General features: G+C 37.2%; 1 protein-coding gene across 2 annotated transcripts; it reads left to right on the top strand.

The window, feature by feature from the left end:
• Positions 1-1,147: 1,147 nt before the first annotated feature.
• On the top strand, positions 1,148-17,119 carry LOC149651025 (uncharacterized). Of its 2 annotated transcripts, XM_089847085.1 has the most exons (8): positions 1,148-1,264; positions 2,434-2,542; positions 6,081-6,172; positions 7,855-7,956; positions 15,149-15,541; positions 15,686-15,984; positions 16,072-16,202; positions 16,453-17,119. In XM_089847085.1, exons 2-8 carry the CDS (start codon positions 2,443-2,445, stop codon positions 16,728-16,730), a joined length of 1,395 nt encoding a protein of 464 aa, XP_089703211.1. In that variant the 5' UTR covers positions 1,148-1,264; positions 2,434-2,442; the 3' UTR covers positions 16,731-17,119. The 2 variants fall into 2 exon arrangements, with proteins under 2 accessions (XP_089703211.1, XP_089703212.1); XM_089847086.1 differs by lacking the exon at positions 1,148-1,264 and having other exon boundaries at positions 2,405-2,542.
• The last annotated feature ends 9,821 nt before the right edge of the window (positions 17,120-26,940 follow it).

The following is a 26,940-nucleotide window of genomic DNA, read 5'->3' as shown; positions in this document are numbered from 1 at the left end:
AAAAGGAGTAACTTCAAAAAGGGAAACTTATAAATTTATGCAAAATTAAAGATCCTTTGTTTTTAAGCCCAAAACTTTATTTAACTAAACGTATTATCCATTAACGAAAGTTTGTCAAACAAAATTCGTTTAAATCAATACAAATTATAAATTAATAGTTTTTGGAGGAGAGTTTTAAATTATTTATTTTATTTTAAAGCCTGTTTTTAAACCCATTTAAATTAATACTAATTTGTATTTCGAGAAAATTAATTCGTATTTTTCCAAAACTAATTCTTATTTTGGGAAAACGAATCCACACTTTAGACTTCGTATAAGACATAACACTATCCCCAGTAACTTATCTTTAAAAATAAACCTTAATTTCAATCTCCGGTAATTAATAGAAATTCTAATTCCCAACACGGTTCAGTTCAAGGAGGTTTTAAAACGTAACAACTTAAACCTATCTTATCGAATTTAAGTTCCGACTCTAAAAATAAACCCTTTAAAATTTTAATCGGTCGATTTGGAGAAAATCTATATACGTCTGATGAGATGTTGAATGTTTCCACGTAATCCACGGTGTAAAAGGACTTTTAGGCCTAGATCTCTCGACTCAAATTGGCCCGTAGCGTTTTAAATTTTCAAAGAGACTACGAGAGGAGATACAGGGAGGAATGAGAACTAAAGGGCAGAGCAGCGCGGAAAAGGGAATAAGAGTTGGGTGAGCTAGAGTGAATGACTGAAGGAATAGCGACAGGCCACCGCAGACGCCACAACCGCGCCAGCAGCCGGAATTCTTCCACAAAAATGTGTAATCCTCTTTAATTCCATCCAGCAACGCAGTTTACAACAATTTATTTATCGGGTAAACATCGTCGATTGGGAGGCCTTCTTTACCGCCTACCGAAAATTTCTAGACTCTCTCTCTCTCTCTATCTAGTTCTCTCAACTTCAAGTCTCTCTCATCTCTTTATTCCGTTCTCCTCTCCTCTGGCATCACTCCTCAGCTTCTAACGATCCTTCAGCTCTAGATCCGACCGCCTTCCTCCAAAAATCCCTCCAATGAGGGAACGATCTCTAACGGAGCTAAAGAGACACTCCCATTTCCTAGGAAATGTTACAACGAGGCACGTTTAAATGGCGAGCTACACAGTCCGAGTCAGGCTACCCGTTTGGTCACTCGCGTTAATTCCACCGCTTCAAGAGATTTTATTCAAAAAGGGACATTCAAACCCCAAGACTTGACCATCTCAACGAGGACAGTTCTCTCATTTAAAAAGTAAGTCTTTCGATTCTTAATTAAACTTAACTCATACGGAATTTAAAATATTAACCGCCGTCAAAATCTTGTAACAATCAATGTTTATTGAATGACTTTTAAATATTAAATTGATTTGGATAAATATAAACAAAGCTACTTGTCATATTGTGATTTAATAATAACATTAAGTTATAAGGGAAAATTTCTCAATCGGTGTTTGTTACACTTGCACGTGTTTGATAGTTTAATTTTAACCGTCTGTTTACCGCGCAATTTATAGTTAATTAACGTGAATTTTAAGTCAATAAACTCATTAAAGCATTGAAACGTTTAAATACAAATTAATATTAAAATTATTTCTAAAGCAAGGATAGAAATTTAATGCTTTTTTTAAAAAAGGTTCATGTAATTATTAAACATAAGATAAACTTTCGACATCGGAAATTGCTCCGATAAGCTATTCCCCACAATACACGAAAATGAACGTCAAATATACATAATAGTATAGTTTATGCCTAAAATGATGAAAGTTCAATTTCCTATAGGCGTGTTTAGATCTAATGACGTAAATATGCAAAAATACTAATATCGGATATTAAGATCAATTCGTATGCACGTGCTAATAGGAAACTAAACAATGATATGAAACATAACATAGATTAAAAACCCATTAACTCTTATAGTTTACTAAACCATACAACTTAACAAACCATGCATGTAACTCAGTATGTTTTCAATGTGAAACAATCCCCCAACAATTCGTATCAATAAAAGGTTTTTTTTCAAATGGTCACTTTGATATTGGGTCAGGTTATCTTGATAGTAGGCCTAAAGAGAAACAAATATCGGTTTTATTTTCATATAGGATCACGTGCACTATAGATGTTAGAAGCGAAGGAAAACATAGGGCTTAAACAAGGTTCAACTTCCGATACGGAAGTAGCTCGTCAGGAGAGGTTAAACTATAGTTATATGACGGGGTTTGTTCATATTCAGAGCAATAATATAGTAACTTTAATGTATACTTCCGATCGAAAATACAATAATTTGGGTCTCGATTTTTTTGTTGATTTTGAAATGAAAGGTTAGATTTTTTATTTCTCTGGAAAGCTGACATGTATCCGGATGATTGAATATATATATAAGATGTAATTAATAATTTCGATTTTAATATTTTGTATTTCCAGTTTTAGAGGATGTTTTGCTATCATTGCCCATTAGGGCTCCCACCAACCAGTGGTATGGGCCCTAGACCCCCACCATTGCCATTCTCTTTGTACTCTGCAGGGTCGCCTTGTAAGTATTATATTAATAAAGTCAGAATTCAGTTGTCTATTTGTCTATTAGAAACCTATGCATGAAAAGTACTTTTTAAATTGTAGCTATTAATATTAATTAAGAACTTTACCATCAGGGTTAGAACCCAGGACCACCTGAACAGTAGCCCAACTCGTACAATGTATCACAAGTTTTCTTACCAGATGACATATAATTATTATGTTTATATCATAAACCGTCATAAAACCAAGGATTATTTAGCAAGGAGTGTAAATATATCGTTTTAAAAAATAAACATTAAAAATAATACTAAGTAAAATAATTCAATTAATAAGTCTAAATTGAAATATGTATACACTAGTGTACGGCAGTCGAACATATTTACAGGGGCTCGTAGGAAATACATTATATTTATTCCCCCTGAATGTTGGCTTCAGCCAAAAATCCTCGAATATTGGAAAATAAGATAATTCTAAACTTACCAACTAAACTATACCATTTTAAGTATTAAAAAAATAAAAATTAGTTCTAATTAACAAAATAGCAAAATATGAAGAGAAAAAACGTAGCTTCGAAATAATTCCAGTTCAATTCCTTCTTGTTTGTTCATTGGAATTATATTTACACAGAATCTATAAAATATTATAACATAAATATGTATAACGTACGTACAAATGATGGGGGTATCTTTCTCCCATACCAAAAACACTTTTAAAAATACATTTCAACCGAGGTTTTACGTTACTTTTGAGTTTGGTTTGGAAAAAATTTGCATATTCCTTTTAATAACGTTTCCAGCAATCAGCTCCCGATATTTCGTTCGAGATTAGTAGACGACAAATTGCCACAACACTTTATAGAAAGCTTAGAGAGGTTAGGGCTTGAGAGCTAAAGCTAAAGAAACTAGCTTTAAGGGTAAAATGCATAATTCAAAAGTTGATTTTTCCAAGACGCGTATGTCCCTTAATTTGAATACGAAAAGGGAAAAATTCATCCGGTGGGAATATATCCCAAACATTCTAAACCGTTTTACACCTTACTTTATCTCGCTTCTCCTCCTTCCCTTCATCTCCCGCTTCTCCTTCGCCCGCTCGAGTCACTATTCGTTTTTCAAAAAAGAATTTGAAATGCGGATATCTTAAAGACGTTCGACTAAATGACGAGAACCTTACCACCCCAAATTTACATAAAATAGCTTTAGCGCCCCCGATAAAATTTTCAATTTCATCCCAAAAGGAGTTTCATCGACGAAAACCCGAGGTATTTTTATACATAATGCGTCTCGCCCTTCCTTCTACATACTTCCACCACCCTTCAGGTTCGGTTCACGCTTTTATCAATTTCAAAGAAACTTATAACTTACGCGTGAAATTTCTGAGAGCCAAAACAATGTAAGATCATTTTTACTTGACTAGTAAAGAGGACCAGAATTGCTGGCTACCATTTTCCAGTATATCTAATGGCCTTTTTAGATGATAGAACTTTTTGACTTGAGTTGAGTAAACCAATTGGGACCTGTGAATTAAAAATTGATCACTGAACAATTTTTGCTAAATCAAATTTTTGACCCATCTTCTTGAGTCAAAATTTGTATTGTCTGGAAAGGCCTTTAGTGAGTAAACATTTTAGCTTTAAATGTTAATCGGTTTGGGTTGGCTGTTGAGTTATTGGTTAGAGGACACCCACGTGATGTACAACGTCACTTACTACATTTCAGTGTCACTTATATCCTCCGCCTATATATTTCACTTTATAGAAGACATAATTGCAATAGTTATCTCCATTCATGAAATAAATAAGCATTTATAGAAGGATTGATAGCTTTGACAAAATCTACTTTGAATAATCTTCATCTTCAGTTAAGTAAGTTAGGATGTTTTTACATCAAACTATCACTCGCGTTAAAAAGCCTTCCGCCATTTTGAATCTTGATTTGGTAAGGGGTGATGATCAGGGGTTGAATGTTACCGTTCAGCATATCCTTTACGAGGAAAACACCCAAACCCACCGACTCAGTAGTCACCAATAGAAAAGTTAAACATTGAAGTAAGGGTTTGCTATTCCCGTAAGGATTGAGCATAAAAGTTTTATACAGAAGACCAAGGCTTAGTTGCACGGTACACCGGTCCGTTTTAACTTTTCAGTTACCTCCATTACCCCTCCGGATATTTACATCCAACACTACGTGTCGCTTAACTCGTTTCTCCGTATAATCCACGAACGTACCAGGTCGTGTTGGATCATTATACAGTTTCCGAAAACCACGCTAAATTAAGTCTTTGAAGAAATTCGCTCTTATGTCAACTTATTACCACTATGGTTTACTCCGCGCGTCTTGTTCAGTATATTAGGGGAGCCCCCTATTGCGGAAGCGTTTGGGGATTATGACTACCAGATTTCCCGCTTTATCCTTATGAAAAGGAATAAATTGGAATCCGCGCCAAAAAGATATTAGCTTGGAAAATTTGAATTTAATTGAAATTGCTTTTCCCGTCTTCAAACGCAAAAAGAGGCAATTTTACTCCTAAAATATGGGAAATTAAGGGAAGATTTTTGAAGCTATAATACTTAACAAGAAATTAAAGTCGTAAATACCAAGAGCTTAATTTAATGGTTTGGGAGGTGTGCAGCTTTAAATTAAACTCTATTTAAGATTTATACAAATGATATCTATAATTATAAGAAGATATGTAACCAACTCCCGTAGAAAGATGATGGTTCAGAGAACAATTTAGACTTAACTCCTACAATTTATCGGCTAGTAGAGTCAATTTACGGACAACTTGTAAAACTATGAACTGAAGTAGTTGGCCCTTGAAGGACAATACTCAATTATGGCCGCCTAAGAAGCGAAACAATGACCTTAGAAGATTTATATTTTTGACGTTTTGTCAACTTGTTTGATTCCTACGCGCAATTGAAGTTTATCATAAATATAATTTAAGATCTCGTGAAACAACCTCAAAAATGCTTTAAATCTTAGTTGTTTAGGAATTAGAATATTTTTTGTATTCAATTTTCAGCTCATAACGCGATATGCTAGCATAAACTTTCGCAATTTTCTCGAGTCTTTGTGAAGAGATAGCTAAAGAGGAGTAAAATTAGGTAGAGTAAACATTAGATATCGCTGAGGGCGCGAGCTAATTACGGCTTTCGTATCCAATAAAGATGGAAAATTCCTATGGGAAAACTGTATTAATAAAAGCTTGACGCGCAAATCTTCATTAAAAAGACAAATATTTGTAAACAGTGGCGTTAAAATCAACAAACTCTCCCCGTAGAAGCTAGATCTCATTACGATTAATTGACTTTAAACTAAACTAAACTAACACCTTCGGCTAAACTCCATCCGCAAAACGAATTTAATCTGCAGTTATCTTTTCAAAAAGATTTTAACATCTATAGTTTCAAAGACATACATTCTGTTTGATTTTGTAAAAGAAAATTATATAAGTTAATTGGTTTTTAACAAAATATATAGGAGTGGGCATTTTTACCTTAACAAAATTTTATTTTACTTTTTTAATTTAATTTTTCACTTAATTTATCTTTTAAGATGGAGGTTACAGCTACCAAAGCGACCTACATGACGACACATTTGTTCGTAGAAAACAGAGGAGAAATAGAACTACATTCACAGTGCAGCAGGTATGAGACTCATTTTGAATTAATTACAATTAACTGTAATCGCAAAAATTCATTTTAAACTTATTTATACCCTTAATTCTGGAGGGTTTCTTCATAAGCAGTATAGTTTTCACGCAGCTACAGGCGTTCAGTTGAAAACCCTTGCAATTAATTTTCCCTAAATATTGGCTTTCAAAATTAAATGACTAAACTTATAGCTTATTGCGTACCATAAGTTTATCGTCTCTCTAAGTTCTCTATAGTTAGTGTAATAGCTAAGCTGCAGATTTACGGTTATAAACTTACGCTATTAATGACCATAAAGTTATTACGATTGAACAGAACTTTATTCTACCACTATGATTTCATCGAGATAAAAATTTTGTCATCAAACTCGGGAAATGAGTCCATCCATTTAGACCTTCGCTTGTTTTTTGGTCTCCGATAAAGATTTACTTGTCCACGGGAGTTCCCAAGTTCCCCTTCTCCCCCCAACATTGCAATAAGCCGTTTTCCACTCTAGTCTTATAATCAGAATAAGTGTAATTGTCGGTTTCCGGAATTGAACGAGCGTGTCCGGAAATTGCCGATAACAATAATCGTTTAGCTCCGGAATTGGCCGGCTTTATAAAAGGCGGGCTAACTTTTATATGCCGGCCAACCAACAAAAACCTTTCCAATAAACGCAACTGTTCTCCTATTTTTCTGTTCTGTTTATTAGCTTCACTGGTATTATTATTTTTCCCTTCATCGGTATCAACGGGACGTATGACGCGCGGCTAAACTACTTTTGTTTTGTAGTGATTTGAAAATTACGCCTCCATACAGTAATTACGCCTCTAAGTAATTTTGTCCATGGTACTTCTTTGAAATGAAAAAAACAAATGTAATTTAGGCCAATTGTGATTTAGGAATGGGTCATTTAACGATGTTCAGAGTACAAAATGTACTCAGTTTCATTGTTGATGCTTACAGCATAAGTTTATAAGATATGTTCCATAACCATTGTATTACCTATACCAGAAGGGGATAATAGAAGAAGGATGACACTCTGTATCCTCTTAATGCTTTAGTTATGTAACGTCATTCTTCCCAGGCTCACCCTTTTAGTTTGCTTTCCCGCTCATCAAACTACAAATGGGCATCGCACCGTAAGGTGAATTCTATAGTTGTTTGGCACTAAATCCCCAGCAATCATCCCACAAACCTCGTCTTGACGTGGGCCAAAAATTCACAAGCGCGTCTTCCCAAATATTTAAACGCTGATAGAGTAATGATGAGGGAACTATTTATCGCGTATGTGATTCGGTTTAGTAACCTTGCTCTAAATGATCCGATGTTGGGAAGAATGACGTTACACTTACCCCGCTTTGTGGTACACTTCTCTCGAAGAGAAGTATTATATACTTCTGCCTATACCTAGCTAGTTCGAGAACGACGCGAGAATTGACTAAACTCAGGTTTTGCAGTCCATCTTTCTATTTAGTCTGTACTAAGCCTTTGACAGCTCTTCACCAGGTGTCGCTTTACGAGAATCTATGACCTACGTCACTTCGTGACAAGCTCTCAGTAACCAGTGACAAACTTATGGAACATATCTTATGAACTTTTCTTATAGATAGATCAGAAGTTAATCATATTTCATACATGAAGTATATCGTTTCCATACAGTTAAAGTCAATTAAAGTTTCATTTATTTACAGTTGGAAGAGCTCGAGAAAGCGTTTGCGCAAACGCACTACCCTGACGTGTTTACTCGCGAAGATTTGGCCATGAAAATCAACCTAACAGAGGCTAGAGTTCAGGTAAGATAAAACCCTGGCGCATGCATTTTACAAATAAAGGGGGAGAGTCACAATTCACGAAGAGATTACGAAGTTATCCCTCCGCGTAACGCCACTCACCACTGAACAAAACCATATTTCACAATACATCACGCGATAAACCTCAAAAATAAAACAAACTATACGGCTCAAAGCCTCTAAATACAACACATTCAACAACCGAAAGTTCGGTAGTAATAGAGCTTATTAGATGGGGATTTTTCTAGGGTCTTTTCGTATACATTTTGTCAGGATACGCAGCGACGCGTTAGAACTCAGGGAGGACATCTGGTGCGAACTAGAGGGGCGAGAAAACTCAGACATTGTAGATCAACTAAGGGTATAATCCCCAAACCATTCGCACTCCATAAAACACTCAGTGCACCTCGATTCCCGCCATCATGTACTTTCGATTGTTATTCATGCCCCGCATTTACATAACAAGTAAGGGTAAGGGTTTCCACCGGGGGGGTGCATGCACTGGGGTACACCAGGGCGAGCTCCCCCTGGCGAAGATCCCTAGGGTGTCCCGACGATTCCCTTTGAAGAGCACCCGATTGAGTCGACCCACCCTAGCTCCCGGGTCCCTTTTCCTCTTGTACCCTACCCAACTAGCCTATTATACCCCCTCGGGTTTAATGGAGTATAGATGAAGTACTGATTCAGCTTTAACTAGTCTTCTCCTCGATATAGTAGTAGTAGTGAATACGTAGAGCATTTTTTGATAGGATCCTTTAAAATAATTGTCCTGTCGAAATTGGGCCAGGAACCGCATATTCAACTATAGATGCAATAAACCAAACGACTCAATTCAATCAATAAATATAATAAACTGATATAAATCTACAAATTGATAATTACAGTTTTGAAATATCTAAAATTAGAAACGTGAAATAAGAAGTACTTTTTAAATGTATTATTTTGCATAGTATAATTTCCTTTTTCTAATTACGAAAATCTAAAAATCCATCCCTGGAAGCTAAAGTTAAAACAAATGCTTTCCAGCTAAAATTCTTTTGTTGAAAACAAGTCAGCAAAGTGATGCGGTGGTATCGTTGCACGTAAAGCGCATTTTAATTAATGAGAATTAAGAGCCACCAAGAGAAGATTCCTTTTCGCTTCCGAGGATTTAAAATTTTCCCCTTGCCCTTTTCTCCTTCACAAAGAGTCGTGCGGTGTTTGAAACTTTTCAAAAATTATTTTCCCCTCAAACTCGAATATTCCGCACTTAAAATTTTTAAATTCATTCTTCCCATCCTTCGTCCCAACATCATTTCATAGCGGTGGGCGGGAAAGAGAGAGCTAGCTAGCTAGAGTGATGGAGTGATAGCCTTATTATTATCCCAAGATACGTCTTAATAGAAAGCGAGTCAAAAGTTACCCGAGGAACAACGAGAAAGGGGAAAATGGGATATAACGTATTGTCGTAATACGTTTCTGGGCCTTAATAAATCTTACCACTAGAGCAATTTCGAGTATACCTCGTACATTCATTAATTTTGGCCCGTGTGTGTATGTGTCCCTCTCACACACAATCCCCCCCTCAGCCACGGGTCCTAAGTTATCCATTACGGGTACCACAGTCCCTGGTGATTTCCTTATCACGTGGGGGGATGGGATGGTTAGTTGGGTATAGCTACGTTCCTGAAAATTACCGTTATAGACGCCATTTTCTCGCGGGCTACACGTTATTACAAAGAAGAATAAACTAGGACACTAATTGAAAGCGACGTGTCAGGGATTCCGACTTTTTCGGCAGGCTACTTATTTGGCTATCTGGATTAGCCCAAAAATACATCCCAGAATATCTCAAGGGAGTACATGGCCATTGCGAACCGGTGATAATTTGTACTTAAGAAGAATTTTTTTTTCTATATAACGAAACTTGATTGTTGTTTTCTTATGGGTGTTGGCTAAGATATACCGTAACCTAACCCTAATCAAGCTTCATTAGGGCAGAAGTACATAATACTTCTCTTCCAAAGAAGTCTACCAACCACAAAGCGACGTAATTGTAACATGATTCTTCCCAACATCAGAATATTTGCACTGCAGCAATGTTACTAAACCGAATCACATACGCTTGTAGATTTTTGTCCCACGTCATGACGAGGTTTGCGGGTTGATTGCTGAGGATTTAGTAACACGGTGCAATGCTCATCTGAAGTTCGACGAGCAGGAGAGCAAACAAAAAGCGGATGAGCCTGGGAAGAATCATGTTACATAATGAAAGTATTAAGAGGATACAGAGTGTCATCCTTCTTCTATTATCCCCTTCTGATTAGTCCTAAAGAAAAAACATATTGACTAAAGTATTTAACGGTATCCGTATCCGCCAGTCCATTTATCATTTATTTCTCGTCTAGAAGGGAATTTTCCCGTTAAGAGAGACGGTTCGTGGTTTATTTTTTTCTCTTCGAAAAATGCAAAGGCCGATTAATTAAAATCCAATTTGTTAATTTAAACCAATTTCTTCGAAAACAAGTATAAGCTCGAGATGGAATTGAAGAACGGTTTTAAACTCTCCATTAACCATTTCGAGTAATGTATTTCAATTAGCGCTTTAGTAAGACGGCGAGACTTTGCCTACATGTATAGATAGATAAGTTCGTATTTATGGCGTCTAAGGTCTTACGGATTTGCAAAAGGCCATACGCTTCAAATATACTGGAATACTATAGCTATAGCTCTTTAAATCAAATTGGATAGCGCAACAGATATTGATTTTAGGAAGCAACGGATTAGTGTAGTGTATTAAAGGGGGTTTTAACCGAATTAAATTCCAACTATCTGACTTCTAGCCTCGGCATTTCCAAGATGCGTACGCTCTCTCTATCTCTCTCTCACACACCCCCACCCCCGGTTAAAGCATCTAGTTACATTTGGAGATGTTAATTACGACGCCTCGAAGCCGGCTTTAGAAACTACATATTGTATAAGACGAGCTTCTAAAGCTTAAACACTGGCCGAATATCATCGTACAGAGCAGCGCATCTTCTCTCGTACAATTATAGCCTCATTTCTATACGATAATTAAGGTATAACATTAACTCACCCGGTTTCATTACGAATTACTGCTTGGGCTCCCGGTTTCTCTAATTATGGGCTCCTCCTTATACGTGGTGGTAGCCTGCTCGAAACGCGTCTACACATTTGTCTAACAATATCTTTAATCGCGTCAAAAACCTTTTAATATTGCATCGTGTAAAACGCCGTATATACGCGCGTGCCAGATTCCCCATTCGTGATACCCGTAACCTCTGAACAGAATTAAGTTTACATCTAGTAACATTCATAAGATGTGTTCCATCCATAAGTTTGTGATACCATGAATGAATTAAGTTTACATCTTGTAACATAAATTCATAAGATGTGCTCCATCCATAAGTTTTTCACTTATTATAAACTGGAGCTTGTCATGAAGTGACGTAGGTCATAGATTCTCGTAAAGCGACGCCTGGTGACTGGGGCGCTGTCAAAGGCTTAGTAATGCAGACTATAGGACCTAGATGGAAGTCCTGCAAAATAAACCACCGAGTGTAGCCATTCAATTCTCGCTTCCGTCGTTCTCGAACTAGCTCGAGCTGTAAGTCTCTAGAATTACGAAGTACAGATTGTCATACTTATGGAACATATCTTATAAACTTATGCTATAGTAATAAGGATATCGGCGTATTGTCATTATAATCGAAAATATATTATATATTATAATATATACGTGATAAATTCCATCCATCCGTAGTTTTGATGCAAATTAATTCGCGGTAATGCACTATCTCACTGCGTGTATTACGATTGCTTATCTATACGATTCCACGGTATTCAGAATGATCAGAGAAGATAAATAAAGGCTGCCCCATCTTTGGCGTTGAATCCGGGTGATTTTATATCGTGAGTGTTGGTACTTGGATATAAACACGAGTAAGTTAGTTATACGGAGCTATTCAACGCCAATTATACCCGTGAAGTGCCACCAGAAATATATAATACTTATCTTTGAGAGAAGTGTACAACCACAAATCGGGGTAAATGTAACATGATTCTTCCCAACATTATTTTACATTTATTATAGCAAGGTTACTAAACTGAATTACATGCGCGATAAATAGTTCCCTCATAGCACTTAGCTATTTGCCAAGGCGCATGCGATTGTGGATGTTCTTAAATTCAATTTTCCGAACAGGTATTGTCTCGAGGAGCTAACAACTTCATTAATCGCGACTGAGTACTGCACGGTTCAAACCTCTATACTTTTCTTAACTCAAATTAACAGTGATAAACCCCTTAAAAAGATCTTAGAAAATCCAATTACTCGTTTGGAAAATTAAGAACTTTAAGAAACTTAAAAAGAAAAAAAATCTTTTAAATATTTAATAGGATAAACATGGTTTTATCAAATTAGTCAATGTAGGATTTTAATAAAGCTATCCCCTAGATTACGACCCACTTAAGTGAAGGGAAAAAATCGATTATAAAATTTCTGTAAATAATTAAGAACAGCCTCGTCACGTCAATACGATACTATAATCGAGTTTGTATCAGCTTATATCTTTTTTTCTTTTTCAAGCCCAGCTCGTCTCAGCCCCATTTTCGCAACTCTAGGGGATAAAAAAACTACATAAGCTCTGATTGAATTATAGTTTTAGCCTGAAATGGGAGTTTCCTATCTTCTCTTTCCCTGGCGTAGGTTTTTTCGACGCGTGATGTTCAGCTAGTCGTTGAGCGGGACGACGAACATGTAATTAGAGACTTACAAGGTAATCCGAACAAAATTCTCCCTCGCCTTTAACACCGAGAATAGAGCGGGACCCGCGAATGAAATCCAATTTTTGACTTGGATCAATACGGAGTATTAGTTTTCCTTCCGAGCTTGCTAGATTTTTGCAGTCTTTTTACCACTCTAGAGTTAAATATAGCGATACATTTTACACTAGCGAAAGAGAGCCGCGTTGCTCTGGTAGAGCTTAAAATGTACAATAAGAAAGTCAGGATGCTTTGAATTGAAATTTCTCGTACTGTTTTTAACATTTATTTTGGGCGCGAAACCAAATTTTGGTTAATTTAAAATTTGTACAGATAATTCCAGAGATTTTAAAATACTTGTATACTGTAATCATAAAATTATCTATCTTACCAGACATCATGGTTGTAGACAGACATATCCTTTTACTATTACTCAGGGATAGCAGAAGGATATAATAGAAGAAGGATGAAACTCTGGATCATCTTAATGTTTTATAGTTATGTAACATGATTCTTCCCAGGCTCACCATTTTTGTTTGGTCATCAAACTTCAAATGGGCATCGCACCGTGGAGGTGAATTCATTAACTGTTTAATATAATAAATCCTCAGCAATCAACCCACAAACCTTGATTGTCTTGACGTGGAACAAAAATCCTCAAGCGCATGCGCCTTGGCAAATAATCAACGCTAATAAAGCAATATTTATCCCGAATGTGATTCGGTTTAGTAACCTTGCTCCAAATAGACTATTGTTGGGAAGAATCATTTGTTTCAATTACCCCGCTCTGTGGTACACTTCTCTCGAGGAAGAGTATAATATACTTCTGACGATAGTATTTGTTAACACTGGTTGTTAAAATGAGACTTGGAAACGTTATTTTCAGTAAAAAAAAAATAAGGTAAAAAAATAAGATCGCAAAATCAATTTCTACCGTTCCGTTTGCTATCTTGATAGGATTACGGACACCTAAATCCAATTCGTGAGAGACATTGCGATTTCTTGGAGCTACCCCCGAGATAAACCAGTTCTCTCCCCCCCCCCAAACTCGACCAAAATAATACCGAATCTCTCCCCCTCAACCACGCTCAATCTTCCAACATGATATTTGACCAAGACATAAGCTAAGTTTCATCATAAACCAATAACCCTCGAATAACGTAGCGAACGCCTTTGACACTGGTCGAATATCACCTTGGAAAAATAATCCAGCTGCCCAATAGGGTCCTATAAGAAACGTACAGGAAACCCCGTGACTTCCTGCTTCGAGAAGCCAGGGATGGAGAGGAAAGCCAAAGAAAATAACACGTAAACTTATAAGCGTGTTTTCCGTTGTACAAATTGGCACTCCGTGTACCCAGTTATGGCGTTATTGGTTTGGGGAAGTAAAGGCCAAAAATATATATCTAGGGATTTTTTAAAGCAACACTTGTAAGGAGCGAGCGAAAAGTCGCCAGACTTTAGGTTCAAACCCTTGGGAACGCCGCGGGATTTTGTTGGTGAAATATCAGAAAATAGGTTAGAGATAAAGTAAAATTTAAGTTTCTATAGCAGCTGTTTTTACGTAAAAAAATAATACGTATAATATTCAATAAAATCATTTCAATTTTAAACCATAATTTAGGGTTTAAAAACAAGCAGAGTAATGACGTCAGAGTAGAAAGAAAACTCGATTTATGCCTTGTTCCTTTAGCTCCCATTCGTCCAATTTGACACGCGTTATTCCGTGAATAATCGTGATCTTTTGTCATTTTTCAATCAAACAGTCAAGGAGGGTTCTTTTGGGTCACGTGCCGTCCGGGGGGGGGTTGAAGTCCCAGTTTACGGCACGTGCCGAAAACTGACTCGAACCTCGGGAAGATTAATAAACGCGCCTCTTTCTACTTAGGGGCCTGTAGCTCTAACCATCACCCGTACATACATAAAGGTCGAACTGACGTAGGACGCGGGAAAGAGGGCGCGAGCGCGCGCTTTCGTTTTTAAAGCAACCTTTTGATAACCCCAACGTTGGTAATAAGCTTTGATACGTGTGTCGGAACAGCGTCTCTTTGATTATAAAAACAAATCTTGATGGGAATGTATAGAAGGGGAACGATTTGCGTCACAAATTATGAAAATAAAACGGGTGAAAAATATGTCCCGACCACACAAGCTCGTACAATCACGAATATAGATCTCAAAATTTCTAAACCGATTAAAAATTTGTTGACCAATCATTAAGATGGTTTAAATTAATTTAATTTAAAAGAGTTAGGCTGCGATGGAAACAATAAAAAGTGGGATCAACACCGTTAAAATTAATGATATTAGCTAATGGTGAAATTTGGGGGCTCAAGTTACTAATTCGACAGCATTTATAAAGCCGAAACAACGGAAACACGAGTATTATTCAAAGGTATAAAAATTCTCCTTTCTCTCTTTTCCTACTCAGGTTTGGTTTCAAAACCGTCGCGCCAAATGGAGAAAAGCGGAAAGGCTCCGTAAAGAACGCGAGGAGAAGGAAAGAGCGGCCAACCAAGACGAAACGACGGGAGAAGGAGACCCCGGATCACCCTCTTCTAGAAGTAAGATGGAGGATGCCGGATCAGACCCAGAATCACCTGGTGGCACGAGAAAGATGGTTAGATCCGATTCACCCGACGTCCTCAGGGATTCCGGTTCCGAACCAGAAGACATTGATGACGCCTGTTCCCCTTCGCCCTCGACACCAGGGACGTCTCGGGGTACCACCCCTCTTCTTTCGTCACCCGGTTTGCAATTAGGACTGCATTTACATCCACCGACATCTCTCGTCGTGGCCAGAAACGAAGACGCAAATGCCGAAGTACGTATGCATTTTTAAACGTAACATCGTATCTCACAGCCACTTTAGACAATGGAATTATAACTTGATTAGTATGATAGGTGGACTCTCAGAGTTCGACTTCAATTAATGATTTGCGGAAGTACAAATTATAGTTCCTTATAGGTAAACCCTTCCGTTTCCGCTTCGCCGGCTGGCTCGACGGAAGGCATGAACGAGGACGTGGCTGGTAGTAGCCCGAGTACTTCGTCGCAACTGCAATCGATGGAGATGGTCTTGAGGCAGCAAGGTGGACTTTCGGCCGGTTTGGGTTGCGCCAGTTTAGCCGCGGCTAAAGCCTTGACGTTCGAAGCCTTGGCCGAGTCATCATCTTCATTCCTCAAAAGCTTGGCGGCTCAATCTTCGGCGGTTGCCAACTCTTTCCCTCTACGAGGTCCTCCTCTATTTTCAGCGTTTGGCGAAGGGTAATTATCAAATGAATGTCAAGAAATTGAACTTTGAACTTCAGAAAAAGATAGATTAAAGTTCTTTTATCTTGATTTATATTTTAGCCCTTTAAGTAGTCAACAATGCCTGGACAGTGTTTTGAACAACCAGAATCGTCCTCATTTCTCACTGCCACCTTTCTACTTGCCACCTCACCTTCCTCATCAACTGGCTCATCAAGGATTTCCCTTAAAAGGTACGAGACGTCACCAATATACATTCCTTATAACCGATGGCGAGAAAGCCCCATAACTATCGTAATAACAACGAAGACCAATTTTTTCAGGGGCATTTTGGAGAAACCCATTTTTGCATTAAAACCAAAAAAAAAATATAAACAATATTGTGATCTTCCAAGAGAAAACTGAAAAGAATGGTCTAGAAAAAACAAACAGTTTAGACACACCAACCGACAAACATTTTTGATTCGATTTTACATTTGGCAGTACCATTGTGTAGCTGTTGCTTACCGAAACATATGGGTAATTCTACAGTTTCTAGCGCGTCATCACCGACTCATCCGCTTTTAACAACGATTACAACGTGCGTCGCATCCATGTCGTCTCAGGCGGCCGCTACTTCAACGGCTGCGGCAGCTTCCGCGGGTGTTTCATCCAGTGGGACTTCATCCTCCGTTTCGGAATTGAGAAGGAAAGCGCGGGAACATTCTCAAGCCTTGCTACAATCCGCGGCAGCATCCGTGATTCTAAAACCGGACGCGTGAGTTGCAACTATAAATATTCACCAATGTTCTCCACGCACTTGAAGATAAGTTTATATCTTTATAATTTTGAATAATTATTTATTTTTTTAATAAGAATGTAGGGATTTTATTCATTTTGTACCTATACCTCGTTACTCTTTTGTAAATTTTAAAATTTTACTATTTTTTACATAAAACGTTGAACTGTACAAGTATACCCTTTTAGTTTCGAAAATTAATTTAATTAATTTATAGAAAAGGGATGTAATTACTATATATTAATATTAATTTATAAATACTCTATATTTTGACGCACTATACAGAATCTAGCTAAATTGTATTACCTCTTTTTGTAGAAAAAAATTAAATTGGTTAAGAAATTAAAGAAAATGAATTAATCATGGCAATATTATGTTAATATAATGTAAAAAAAGTGGGTATAAAAATAATTTTCACCTCTATTTAAAAAATACGCAAACTTCCCCCGTATAGTTCCGACGCTTTTAAATATGTTTAGAAATAGAAAATAATCCTAATTAAATTTGAGGAAGATAGCAATATAGTCAAAAAGTGATACATTCATCGAAGTACTAATCGCTTGTAAATGTAAAATTTATAATAATTGTTCATTAAAATATGATTTTGTTGTGCAAAATAAAAATAAGTTTCAAATCCATTATAATACGTACGAATAGAAGAGAGGGGTGCATTTAGGACTGAAATTAAAAGTTTTAAAATGGTCCCAATTAGCGTATGAATGAAGAGGCGCATGCATATATGACGGTATATTTTCCATTAGTAGGGTTCAAATTCATTTTAATATGGTATAAAATAGCCTTGATGGGCTTAACATACGAATGGTATAATTGCGAGGCTATTATCCGAGAGGAAAGCTCTCACTCCTACCATGGGTCAATATGGAATGAATAGAAAGTCTTTATCAATAGGTGGTAGATTAGAAAATTGGTCTAATTAGCATATCTTTTATACTGAGGGATACCATAAGTTTATAAGATATGTTGCCCATAAGTTTGTCATTGGTTACAAACTGCATGAAACGACGTAGGTCATAGATTCGAGGTAAAGCGTCGCCAGGTGAGGCACTGTCAAAGGCTTAGTACAGACTAAATAGGACCTAGATGGACTGCAAAATTAACCGCGTGTAGTCAATTCTCGCTTGTCGTTCTCAAACTAGCTCTCAGTAAGTTTCTAGCATTACGAAGTACAGTAAGTGTCACACTTATGGAACACATCTTTATGCTTATACGAATAGAGAAAAGGGGATCCTAAAGTTTTCCGAAGCGCAAAATTGAAACTAATAGAAATTTAGTATAGAGTCCCTTTTCTTTATCATTCCCATATAAGAGGGAAATTCTTCCATTCGCTTAATTTCCCAACCATTTTATCCGCAAATCGAACTCTTATCTCTTAACGCCCCCTAAATCTCTCTGAGACAGCGGTCAGTGTTAAGGTTTGATTATACCCTTGGACTTTGCCTTGGCTAACGGTGAAAAGTGACTATGAATGGAAGGTATAGATGGACATTCGAATGGGCCCTAAGAAGAAAAGTTGCCCGTTAAATAACCTTCGCGTCGGGGGGTTTAATCAAATGACTTTCGGATCAAAGCAAGTCATTATCGAGTTGAAACGGAATGAAGGAAAACGGCTGTCGATAGACTCCGGTTTCTATCCTTTTCCTCTCCCATCTCTCTTTCTCTCTCTCTCACTCTCACTCTCTCTCCGGCTGGGCCCCCGTTTCTCTGCTTCCTAGAACTCGTCCCAGAGGTGTCAATCTGGCGTTACCCTGCCTTCTTATTCCCGGGATGGGCTTCTAAGTAGGTTTCCGTTCGCACTTGGGGACCACAAAGGCATTATTTTTAAAATATTAAGTAATAACCCTGGAATGTGTTTATCATATCTTGAAAAATTTCACAATGCCTTTACATACATGGAGTATTCATACCATTTACACTAGGGGGCCGGGCTACCAGGAGGGCAGAAACCCGCAGACCTGCTTTTGAACTCCAGGGTGTAAATGGTATGAACCCTCCATGCATGTGTGTAAACTATCTACTGGATTCCATGTCACAATACCACAATAATAAATAGGTTGAATTTATTTCACATTGGTGATTTAGGTCAACAATATATCGCGTTTACCTAAGTCATCCGTAGACCTAAAACGTGACGGTGTTACTCCACTGTAACCAAGGCGGAACTAACTCAACTTTTTCCAATTATTAAGTGTAGCCTAAGGGCGTGAAATGCCCCCTGTGCGAACAGCATCGACTTAACACGCTTATACCGAGAGAATTTCTTACAAAAGCCTCTACATCAAGGTAGTCGCGGGAGATGGGGTGTTCGGGGGTGAAGGCATCTAGGAAGAGGCGATGCTTATTGAAAATAATGGTGTATAGGATAAAGAGGGTCGAATAAGATAGGAATAAAACAGTCCCGTCGCCTTATATCTCCTTATATACCACCCTTTCGCCGGTAGCTGTATAGCAACTCGGGCCTTTTCCAATTGAGTATACAAAACTGGAGAATCGAACGCAACGCAACGCGGCGCTGGATGCGTGAGGATGCTGCGAACGCGGAAAAGAAAGGCAGCGAGAAAGAGAGATAGAAAGAGAAGCTACCGGGAGAGACCTAGAGGGGTAGGAAGAGCAAATTGATTTACCGCTATTCACCGATCACAAATGAGGTGACCTGCCGTTGAAATCCAATCAGCTGCGGCCTACGGATCACGGCGTATAAGCGTTGGTCGGGACGAACCCGGAGAAGCGAAGAGAGAAGGGGCCGCCCAATGATTAAATTTCGTCCTCAGCCGGAGGGGCCGTTGGGAACGAGCACAGTTTTCTCCTCTCTTTCGCTCTCGCTACTTCTGGCACCACGGCTACAATTTTAGACTCTCTATTTTAGTTATATAGATTTTTGCTCGCCGTTCGAAGCGTCGAACAAGAAGTTTTAATATACACGCCGAACGGGGGAAAAGGGGATGCGAGCTTCTAGCCTGAGGGATTACCAGACGTCGGCTAAAGCCACCGTGCACGCGGGCACCTTTGAATTTCATCAATTCGCGCTTCTTGCGTGCCTCTACCTCCTTGTAGCCCCTTTCTCCTAGAAGCACGTGGGCGAATCTCTCTTCTCTCTCCCTCCCTCTCTCTATCCCTCCCTACTCTTCACCTAGGCCAAGGCCCGAACGCGTTCCCTGATAAGACTTGATCTCGTCAATGAAGGTAATTTTGGCTGCAAATTTGTTTTGAGAGCAATGCAAAACGATGATTGAATTTCTGATCCAATTTAGAGATGCCTATAGAACGGCATGCAACGGCCAAATGCCGTGATAAAAAGTACGTGTAAGAAGAATAAGGGAACCTCATTTCTATTTCTAGAATAGGCATAGATATATATACATTTATATATAGAAAGATGCTCGAACACCGAACGAACATTCCCCTTTCTGTTCCCCAAGGGTTTGTATTAATAAAAATGCTTATAGAAATAGCTTTTTCCCTAAAATTAATAAGAATGACTGGGTTCTGATAGGCCATAGAGTGATGTAGGAACTTATATTAGTTTTATAAAAGTGACCAAATAAATAATATTAATTATGTGATAATTGTTGAAAATACTTTAGACTATAACCTGCCTTAAGGGTAAGCCACCATATAGAGACAAATTCCTAATGCATTATCTACGAGCGCCTGTAGAAATGTTGTCTCTGCCAAACAACAAATTAGAAATTTCATTTAATTTAGTTTAATAGTATTATTAAACAAATATAAATTAACATATTATAATTATATGTAGTTCTATGCGTCACTAAATTTAAATACAACTTTAAATCATTGAAAAAAAGCTTCGAAAATTGAAAAATGAGAAATTACTCGAGTTGAGTTTAAAAAAATTGCAAAAATATGGTAATGCAATACTAGACCACTTTCCCCGATAAAATATGAAAATGAAATTTTTATTTCTTTCCTAGAAACGATAGAAAATTTATCCAGAAGGGTATATACTGGAAGAAGGAAGCCGGAGTAAAAAACAGGAAAATTCCTTTAAGGTTTCCAATTTCAAAAACCCAAAAGAGGATACGTAAAAAAATGGGAAGATCGAGGTATAGAGATATACGTATATTGTCGGGACTAAAAGAGCGCCCAATAGCGTAACCTAATAGAACTATAGTGGGCGGAGTTAAAATAGGCAGGTAGATAGAGTATGGACAGGGGAGTAAGTATAGGTGAGCGTTTCTAGGAATGAAACGTCGATGTTCGCCGGGTTTTAACCACAAACGAAGTTATCCCAAAAAGATGGGTATGTATATACATACTTGAAAAGTGTTCCGGATTCTAACCTCCCAAGTTAGAAAAACTGAAAAACCTATGGTTGCTATATATATATATATATATATATATTTAGAAATTTAATTTACGCGAAGAGCACTTTAAGCCTTTTGCCCAACGATACCGTAACAGCGTGGCTTGGAATTTGCAAAACGAACCCCTCGCTTTCGCTTCTTTCAAATTCCGGCCGCGTTCGCGTAAGAAAAGACGTTAAGTAACGAGATCAATGCATCGTGAGATTCGAAGCTGCGAAGATCCACTCCCAGAAACATATATTATCTCTAACGCAAAACCTCGTGGGTAAGCGTACATCCCGCGCAATACACATGTCCGTCTGAAGAAAAAAGAAGAGACTACCATGGTTTGTGTTTCAGATGGTTGGGCATACAGTTTTGTCTATTTAGTCTACAGTTTTTATCAGAGAAAATAGAGCAAATGATGTTTTCTAGTTTTAGAGAACTATGCCTATGCCTACGTTCATAATGTCAAATTTTTATACATTGTTAATTTTAGCATAAGTTCATAAGATATGTTCCATAAGTTTGTTACTGGTTACTGAGAGCTTGTCATGAAGTGACGTAGGTCATATATTCTCTGGTGAGGAGCTGTGAAAGGCCTAGGACAGACAAAATAAGATGTACTACATCGTTCTCGAACCATGGATTTATAATAGAAGCTTACGCTTCTATTATAAATCCATGCTCGAACTAGCTCTCAGTAAGTCTCAAACATTACGAAGTATAAATAGTGTCATACCTATGGAACATATCTTAGAAAATTTTTACAATTATTACAACAGTAACTGTATATACAACTAAATTTCTACCATCTTATTGGGTTCAAACTACCTTTTTATGAAGCTACTTCTTGTTGAACTCCAGAAGGGGTTCCTGTGGTCAAAATCGAATCTAGACTAGATTACGCGGACTTGGCACAAAGTTCGTGCCTCGATTTAGCCAATAAAAAAACAAGGGAAAGAATTTCCCCATTCTTGAAGACCACGGCTATTTTGGTGAACCTTTTTCGACCAAACAAAATAACTTATATATAAAAAAATAAGTGGTCATATAAGAGAGATTTACATGCGTCTTAAAGTGGCTTTATATTGAAGGGAAAATATGAATGTTAAAAGGTTTTGATCTAAAGTAACCAAGTGTTTTATTGACACTAAATTTGGTTCATTTTCTTACATCTCATCAAAAATGTTGTTTACGTACATTTTCGCCATCTAATTTAAGAAAAATATTCTAAAGAGCATGAATTCGTTTTCAAAAATAAACCGAATGAATAAATACATATACATAGAAACAAAGTCCCCTCAAAATTCAAAACGATATCAAAAAACAACATAACATCAAAACCAATTTTATATAAATGATATCCAATTTATCATCTCTTTTTTCTTCAGAAAATCATAACGAAGTAAGAAAGCAAAATAAAATCGGTCCCTTAACTACTAACCTCGTTAAATTGAAAGAGAAAAAACGTGGAATTCGGTATAAAGTTTTTTAGCAACTCAATGAGAACGATAACTAGGTATAGAAACTAAATATAAAGAATTTCAGACCCCGTTACTTCCATTTTTTTAGTTCCAAACAGACGGCTTCTAACAAACTTTATTGCCAACGAAAGGCCTTCGGGGCATAAAGCTCCTGAAATTGGAAGGGACGAAGGTCTAAGCAGAAATCTTTTCTGCTACATCGTGAACGCCTTACAGATACTGAAAGAAAAAAGGTCCAAATTGCTAGCGAGCTTTTTATTCTCTACCATATGATTGTAGCCTTAAGGAATAACCGCCCAATCAAGTTTAAATTTTTTAAGCCAGATTTTTCTATTGAGGGATTTTTTAAAGTCTTTTAAGCCTAAATCACTTTTACTTTGAGGGTTAATTGTAATTACATAGTTAATTTTTATTTCTTGCGGTTACATTGATTAATTTATTGGAAGGGGAAAATTTTTTGTGGTTCTTTTTACAGTTATTTCAGTCAAAATATGTATTTTTCAAGAAAGAGATAATCATTAACTAATTATTGTCACTCATTATCGAATCACGGATGTGCACCTGCAAACACATTGAAAATCAAATCAAATCTAATTTAATTTAATTGAGAATTAGCCTTATGAAAATCGAAATTTCTCTATCTATTCTTGGTTGGAAAGCTTTCTTTTCGCTGGAGGGTAGTGACACTGGTTTTTTTCTGCTTATTATCATGAGCCACTAGAGTATTATATTCTGGTAAAGGAGAGAAGGTTTTGGCGCGTTCTCTTCTCCCACGAATTCTCGGTCGAAAGTCACGCTCCACTTTCTTAATGGGCTTCCAATGTTGCCTCTCCGCCGAGCTGTAATTGCATTTTACGCCTAATTATCCGGATGCATCGGCTATACCTAAGGGGGAGAAAGATCTATCCGACTCTCGTTCGTCTGACTCTCATCCATAGGGCTAAATTTAACATTATAGATGTCGCACTCTACCTACGTTTATTACGTGATTGCATTACGGTGTCTATACGAACAATTGACATTTTGTTCGGGGCTCCTAACATTGATTGAGCCAATTAGGAGTACCCGTTGAGAGGGAAAAGAGAAGGTATGGTGGCGGCGATAGAACAGGAGGAAGAAGACCCGGGTGCACGAATTGTAGAGAGCGCTCTGGTGGTGGAAAGAAGAATCATTCGATCTTCCCTAATGGCCCCTGATTTAGATTGTATCGGCCATCCTGTGGCCAGCCTTAAACGCTGTAATTATTAGACGACAGAGTAAATAGATTTTGTGGACCGTCCCGCGCGCTCCGCTCACTATCTCCGAAGGACCGGGGCCAACCTCATTCTGGAAAAGATCGAGCTATCCTCTAAATTGGAAAGGAAACATTTCCCCGCCGTTCTACTTGATTTCCGAACTTACTTTGCAATAAATTAGGCCAACTTCGCTACCGCTATACTTACGTTAACCGCGTTAATTAAGCCAATTATTTAAATTACGCCAAGTTAATACTAATAAATATAAAATTCAACTAGAATACTAATTCGTTTACTTAGTATTTAAATTATTAATTGAAACGAAATTTATAATTTTCAATTTTAATTTTCCAGTGAACTACTTAAAATAAATTTATTTAAATCGGTGTCACGGTTAGAGTTCCGCGTTCGAAGCTAAGTATCCCCTTATTTCTAACTTTTCGGAGATGGTTTTAGTTTGCACGTACTGAAATTTCAAAGTGAAATAAGCTCCTATGGTTTCAAGTATATCGCGCTCGAATGTAGCTCCTGTATGTGGACCTCACCCTTTACATTGGTGTGCGGCAGGAACAACATTTCTACAGGGGCTCGTAGAAAATGCATTAGTCTTTTCATCCTGTAAGTTGGCTTTCCCAAAATGCTTCACAATTAGCTCGTATTAGTTTATTGTACATTGTGGTTGTAAATAATTTCAATTTTGTCATCTATTTAAAATTCAATATGATTTCTACACTTAAAATATAGTATACCAATAAAACTGTAGACTATAAGTGCTCCTTTGGCTTTGTATCAAAACGTTGATATACATAACCAACCAGTTGCGTAACCGCATATCTGCACGCGCTCTACTGCTTTAACTCGGCAATACGGTTTTGAAAAGTCTATAAATAATCACTATAACTCCCCCTCATGTCGACTATATCACGGTATTCAGTCCTCAAATGGGGAAAAGCATGGCAGACTGACGTTGAGAGCGGGACGAAACCCAAGCTATAAATATAAGTATACCAAAGAGCAAACTACCATTAGGTTATAATAGAGATACGAAAACCCTCTGTTACTTTAGTCCTACATTTCCTACAGTTCCTTCCGGAGGGTAGTTCTTTGTAGCACCGCTAGGAGTCACCCCTGAAATCCTCGCTCCTTAAGTTCCCCCTTTTCTGTAGTACTAGTAGCTGCAAATAGGAGGGGAGGTGGTTGAGGAATCATCCCCTCAATTTTACCCCCAAAAACCCCCTTTCTCTCTCTCTCTCTCTCGGTTGCCATCTCCGGCTCCTACTTTCCCCCAACTACTCGGCGTATTCCTGCATCGTTAGCGGACCATTATCATGCTAATTGGACCCTCAATCAAAGAGGCAGCGTCTCTCACTCCCACGTAGCCCAAGCTAAGCCTTGCCACGAATACTCGACTAGAATAAATCGATTTTGAATAAGCAAACGACAAAACTCTAAAACGATGATTTGTGGCAACTATACAGTACACGCTTTACAAATTCCCTTATTATTTTTTACGTCGTTAAGGCTACTCCATTTCTTAGGGAGGAAAATGAATTTAACCACACTTGAATAGCAATTCAGTTTTGTTTCTTTTTTTAGTATTATTAGAAAATTTATTTTAGATTTCAAAACTAGGTACGTTTTAAATTAATTTTAAGTTGTACGAATTAACTACTTAGACTATAGTCGAGTTAAAATCTTGAAATTGTTTCCAAAAGAGCGGATTTAGTAATTACAGAATAAAGACGCTAAATTCTATTATCGTTGAGATTGTCTGACGAAATAAGACTAGATTGAGAAGAGCGAGCGGGTTTAATTTTCTAAAACGATTATTCGTATTACAAGTGTGTACTTTGATCTTCAGAGGTGCCACATTTATAGAAGGAACTTAATATAAACTAGGAAATCTTCTGTCTTACTCGAATTCGTATAAATGAAATATACTTAAGTTTAAATACATACTTAAACTAATCAAGAATCTTTTAAATTTTAGAGATTTATCTCAAATTCCTTAGGAATAATAATAAAATTCAAAATTGGAAAATTTTAGATAAGTTTCATTGGGTATTTTTTAAGGTCACGTGATAATTGTATAATGTCGTCGCACGTGCCTATAAAAAAGGCACGGAAAGTATCAAAAAATTATTATTCAAAATTTCAGGTGGGGTTAAGTATCCCTTTTGAAAATACTGATTCGTATTAAGACAAGCTTTGAAGTCGGAAATAAATTATAAAATGCAGGTAGATAAAGACGACAAACTCCGTAATTAATATAAGTTACATCTAGAAAATTTATTTCATCTCTTCAAATTAATTTAATTAAACTATGTTTACATAAATTTATTTTCGTAAAAGATTATTTTTTTCTTACAAAAATTAGAGAATATTTTTAAACTCATAAAAATCTTTAAATTTAAACGAAATCAATTTTAATAAAATTCAAAATGTTTGATTAAGGAAGAAATTAAAAAAGGTTAAAAATTTTTGGAGTATGTTTAAAAAACGGGTTGTAGAAACTGAGGGTTAAATATTTAATGAAATTCCTCTCACTCATATAATTAGGGAAAACAATCATTGCCTTTAAAATAAAGCGAAGCCAGAGTCCCCCTTTCTCCACCCGAAGCTCCTTGGTTCGAGTTAAAAGTTAAGAACAAATAATTTTACAAGAGAAGCGCCTTTAACTTTTGATTTCCAAGTTGATCTAATTTGCATATTTAAAAGAGAACGGAGCTCTAGTACGTAAAAAGAAGGAAACCGGCTATTCGATGGGGTGGAGAAGGGTACGCAACTTCTAAAGAACTAATTAGACATTAATTGGGTAAGCTACCATTCCCCCCCCCCTTTCTAGGGAGCTACTCTTAAAAATTACCTTACATCATGCTTACATCGTACCCCTAACGTTCCTTAGTAGGGTTAAGAACGGGGAAATTTCTGGGTCCTAGAAGTAAAGTGACGTAATTCAATAAACGAGCAAAGGAGAAATTAGTTTTGCAGGCCGTGCCAAAAGCGCGCGCAATGATATCAACGGACTTGGCCTGGGTAATGCGATCAAGAAGATGCCGGTATAAAATTCAATTTCAAAATACCTCTTCTCCAGACTCTCTTTCGCTTTTGTTAACTGATTTTTCGTCACACACACACGCTAGCTAGAG

Source organism: Phalangium opilio, unplaced genomic scaffold, assembly GCF_054372755.1.
Source record: "Phalangium opilio isolate 3A_F unplaced genomic scaffold, DU_Popi_V2 ptg000082l_1, whole genome shotgun sequence".
In the NCBI taxonomy this organism is placed as follows: Eukaryota; Metazoa; Arthropoda; class Arachnida; order Opiliones; family Phalangiidae; genus Phalangium; species Phalangium opilio.
This window is presented reverse-complemented; position numbering and strand designations above follow the sequence as displayed.